Here is a 4,724-nt window from a genome sequence, read left to right on the forward strand (position 1 = left end):
TACACAAAATATAGTATGTTGGCCATTCAAAGAAATGATACATACATGAAATGAAACTGGTAACCTGTTAGATGACAAACTTCACACCATGATCACATAATGGAAAAAATCTCAACTGGTAATGTGGAAACAGCAGTCTTTACACGAGATTTTCCACCCTTCTTTAACATTGACAAATCCAGAGTGGTCAATTCATGCTCAACCATGCGATGAGGGAAACTGCAAAAGGGGTCAAGGGAAAGGGACACGATAGAAAGGGTCTGGTAAATAACTTCTCCAGGATCCTACTGAGGTATATGTCATCTGCTTGTTCACACATACAGCTATGAGGTAAGTGGGAAAACGTTTTCCCCGAGGGCTGAATAACTTCTCTTCAGCATCAAGACATGAACTCATATATACCACCACCTTTAGAACAATGATAGGAAGGATCCCTCTTATGTATATGGACATGAATGAGATATGACTATTGATTTCAAAAGCACAGTAACTGCTTCAATAGAATTGATGGAATTAAGAGTTCAAAAGGTTCTTCAATCTGGTTTCATAGCTTATGACGTTCAGCGAACTCCTCTTTACCACACCACATCTAACCTTACTTCTGCTTATTTATTCACAGAGCATTAAAACTTACCTCAGAAATATATGCTACTAGTACTGGGACTATTGTCAGCAGGAGCATACTGAAGCTCAAAGAGTATCAAGTCCTAAAGACTCGGCTTTCACCTTCAGGGATCTCAAGTAACTTATTGCTTCATCAATGACAACCATCGAGTCTTTTCCTTTCACTCCAGGGATTATCTTCTGCAAAACGCTTATTGTCTCAAGAATTTCATCTTTTCTTGGCCTCTTTTTCCCAGATAGAGAAACCGATGCTTCTGAAACTCGATTGTCACTGTTAGCACAACTGGATTGTGCATCATCCTCTAAGTCAGAGCAAGTAAAAGGTTTTGCAGAGGTTGCAGTATCAATGAGTGATGGTACATCACAGCCACCATCTAAGACTTTACGCTTTTTGTTTGGCCATTCCGAACTAGCTACTTCTTCGCCCATTTCATCAAGCCACTGTGGTAGATCATGAGCTGTCATAGTACTAGGTGAGTGACCTGTGCTTATTTCTTCACCATCCTCAGAATTACCATCATCATCATCTGAGTAGAGTAGGGCATTTAATTCTTCAGTATCCTCATGCAATTCACTTTCCACATTATCTGTATGGTTTTCTTCATAATATTCATCACCGAAATGATGCCCAGATGGACAAATTACATTACTTTTAATCTGTGGGCCTTCTTTAATCATATTACAAGGTGCAGCGGGTTGTGGACTCCAAGAGGGCAGGCCTTGTACTGGAGTACCATTTGAAGAACTGTAAATAAGAGTTGTTTGATCACCGGATTGATCAATAACAAGAAATCTCTTCTGTGCAGCTGCTCCAGGTCCTACATTGGGGTTTTCCTTACCTCCAAGATATTCAACTGACTGAGGACCAAGCATCTCTTTCACTACAGTGCTTAAAACTGGAGCGAAACCTTGTCGGAACTGTGGTAAACAGTAGAACCAATTGCAAGGTTCAGTTGGTTGGCTTGCCTTTGACTCTGGCAGCCCATAAAATGAGTAGAGAGAATCCCCTCTTACTGGAACCTCATTCGAGTGAGGAGTCATGTAAATAGGAACAGAATTCTGCTGCCCAATATTGAGTCCACGACTAGAAAAGTTCGAATGGGCTGATTGCAGATCTGGATACTGGTGATGGAACCAAGAACCGAAGTCTTTTTCCATTCAACCTCAACAATCACCTAATTATCAAAACCCAAAAAAAAGATCCATAAACCAAATGATCCATAGTTAAAAACTTAACGTTCAAATCAATAAAAATTGTCAAGAACAGAGATATCATGAAACATACCAGCTCTAAATAACTGAGGAAATACAAATTGCTGATTACTTCTTGTAGACTTAAGAAACAACAGAAAATCCAAAAATTCCAGCTTAACTTGAATGCAGTAACAATGAAAATAAAACTACGTGACCGGCTTCAGCAACTGACGGAAATATTCAGCCTGAAATATACAAGATGAGAAATTAACTTTCTTCCTAAAAAAGCTATTCAAACCAGGAGATCAAATATACAACAAGACAATAAAATTGAAATCTAAAAACCTACGAACGCTAACCTGGCAATCTTGAAGAGGTTGAAAGCATGCAATGACTCTAACAATTATGGTGGCAGACCCAGCAATCCCATTTTCGTGCTTCAATGCCCGAAATCTTGTCTGGCCAGCTGCTTGGCACACCATAACTACCTGTTCCAATCCCTCCCACAACCAACAACTACAACACACCACAATCTTATAACAGAACTGATTCTTAAAACCCCCACCAGAAAAATTGTTCAAGAAAAGGAACAATTTTGGTAATCCTTCAAATAAACACCACACAACTATCTCCTATAAGAATGCTAAAAACGTGAGTAATCTGAAGAGAAACAGATTCTTAGCTGATCATGAGAAGGTAGCAAGGAATTACAATGAAACGAGTGGAACCCATGGAAGATTATTATAACAAGAATATGAATTTCAGAGGTGAAAAACTAATCAAGATTTCACAAAAGAAGTGATTTTGTTGAATGTATTTTAGAGAATAACATGACAGTACAAGTTCAATGAGATGACTTTCCTATAAACATCAACAGATAAACTGCACCACAGCATGCTGTTCCTCACTTTAGTCAATTACAAGCTCCTGTAAACATTACAATATACTAAACATCAGTTTAAAAACCAAGAATATAAGATGAAAGCGTGCTATAGGAAAAAGATTAGGAATCTTATAAATGCACGCCTGACTACTCACAAAATTGAGGGGTGGGGTGAATTATTATTTATTTTGAAAAAAATGGTATTCTTCATTTTTATTTGTTTTTTTGCCCCTCGAGTCCTTGTACCATGTCAAAAAAAGTTCTTTTTTTTACAGACATACAAGTCTTAAATTACACTCTTTTCTCGAAGTGTAAAGCTACAGGATTAATTTCATTCACACAATTAGCTGAAAATCCATTCACATAATTAGCTGTTAACCTCTATTTTTTCTCTCGTTTGTATAGTAATTTTTAGTAGCTTTTATAATTAGAGTAATAAGGTGGAAAAAAATTCTAAATTTTGGAGATAAAGCAAGATCCTAATGAAAACTCCTGTAAAATCTTGAACTTGAAAAACCAACAACCCATACAACAAAAACAGGAACATCAAGAATCAAAACTCAAATGGACCAAAGGAAAAACCAAAATCGACCGTACAATTACTTTACTGAGAAAATAGGGACTTACAGAAAATGAAAGTAGAGAAGCGTAACCCAATTGATTATAATGGAAACCCAGAAAATAGCAGAGATTTTGGAGATTGAAAATAGTGTGCAAAATATGGAGAGGGGAAGTAGAGTAGAGTACAGTCAAAGATGAGGGGAGAGACTATATAAAAGGAAAAAGATCATCTTCTTTACTTTGGTTGATGGAATTAATTGCTTTCATGCGTGCCAAGTGCACGCTTGGATTTGTGTACAATCATATCACTCCTTTTTTTATGGCGGGGCGGGGGGGGGGGGGGGGGCGTTGGTGTTGGGGGAAAGAGGGGTATACACGGATCCCCACTTGTTTTCTACTTATTTTTAAAAGTTCAGTTTTTGTTTAAAACATTTGCCAATATTTCAACAATTTTACAAAATTATTGTAAATATAAAATATTACGGCAATTTCTAAATTATAATATTTCACGAATAGAATAGAGCTCGAAAATATTTAACACTAATCGACCATGCACGAAATATCAAGAGAATAATGATTCCATTGCTAATTACTTCTTAATTTTGTTTTATGTTTGGTTTTTGAGTTGATTTGTTTGTAAATTTGAGCGATTGAATTTGAACTTTAAGTAGGAGTAATTGTTTATGTATCCTTGCAAAATAAATATATAAAAATTATTAAAATAGCACGGGCTAGTCAGTTTTCGGACTGGTAATTGAAAAATAGTCAGCGTTTGCAAAGTTATTGAAAAATAGCCACTATTTTGCCGCAACACGAACAGTTCCAGCATAAAATACTGAAGATTGGAGCACCTGTGTATGAACTTCCAACGTATTATGTTGGAACTCCGGCATATTATGAAATTCCAGCATGTTATGTTGAAAGTTCACACGTAAAAAATTCAAACTCCAGCATATTATGCTGGAATATTTCCAGATTTTGAGCAGTATTTTTGTTCAAATTTATCTTTACATGAAAAATGGCTAAATTTCGATTACTTTTAAAATTACAGCTATTTTTCAATTATTACTTATAAATCTAGCTATTTTTAACTTTAACCCCAAAAAAATCGGAACTATCTGGTACCGAACCGGGGCCCGGGGACACTGAGTGGACCCGTGGGTGGTAGTATGATGATTCCTCCCATTCGCTTTCGTTTGGTTGTCATGACCATTATATTTTCCACTTCCTTTTTTCTATTCTAACTTGTTTTTTTTTCCTTTTTTTTTTTCTTTTAAGAGAAAAAGAAATTTGGATTATTTTTCGAGAAACGAAACCCGAGATTTTTTTCATTATAACCACGGGCGGAGCTAGGGTGACAAATGATAGATTATAACAAGCAGCGAAAGCAATCTCAGTATCAAAACCACATGTAATCTAGACAATTAGTATAAACGGGATTTTACGGGTTACCTCTTGAAGC

At 36.4% G+C, this 4,724-nt stretch overlaps 1 protein-coding gene across 1 annotated transcript; it reads right to left on the minus strand.

The window, feature by feature from the left end:
• On the minus strand, positions 1-3,548 carry LOC104238834 (transcription factor bHLH145-like). Its single transcript, XM_009793315.2, has 4 exons — positions 3,329-3,548; positions 2,178-2,745; positions 1,910-2,063; positions 1-1,799 (listed from the first exon to the last, which is right to left on the minus strand). The coding sequence occupies exon 4, from the start codon at positions 1,780-1,782 to the stop codon at positions 691-693; it is 1,092 nt and encodes a 363-aa protein (XP_009791617.1). The 5' UTR covers positions 1,783-1,799; positions 1,910-2,063; positions 2,178-2,745; positions 3,329-3,548; the 3' UTR covers positions 1-690.
• Between the last annotated feature and the right edge of the window lie 1,176 nt (positions 3,549-4,724).

The sequence above is a fragment of the Nicotiana sylvestris genome, chromosome 10, assembly GCF_000393655.2.
Source record: "Nicotiana sylvestris chromosome 10, ASM39365v2, whole genome shotgun sequence".
NCBI lineage: Eukaryota > Viridiplantae > Streptophyta > Magnoliopsida > Solanales > Solanaceae > Nicotiana > Nicotiana sylvestris.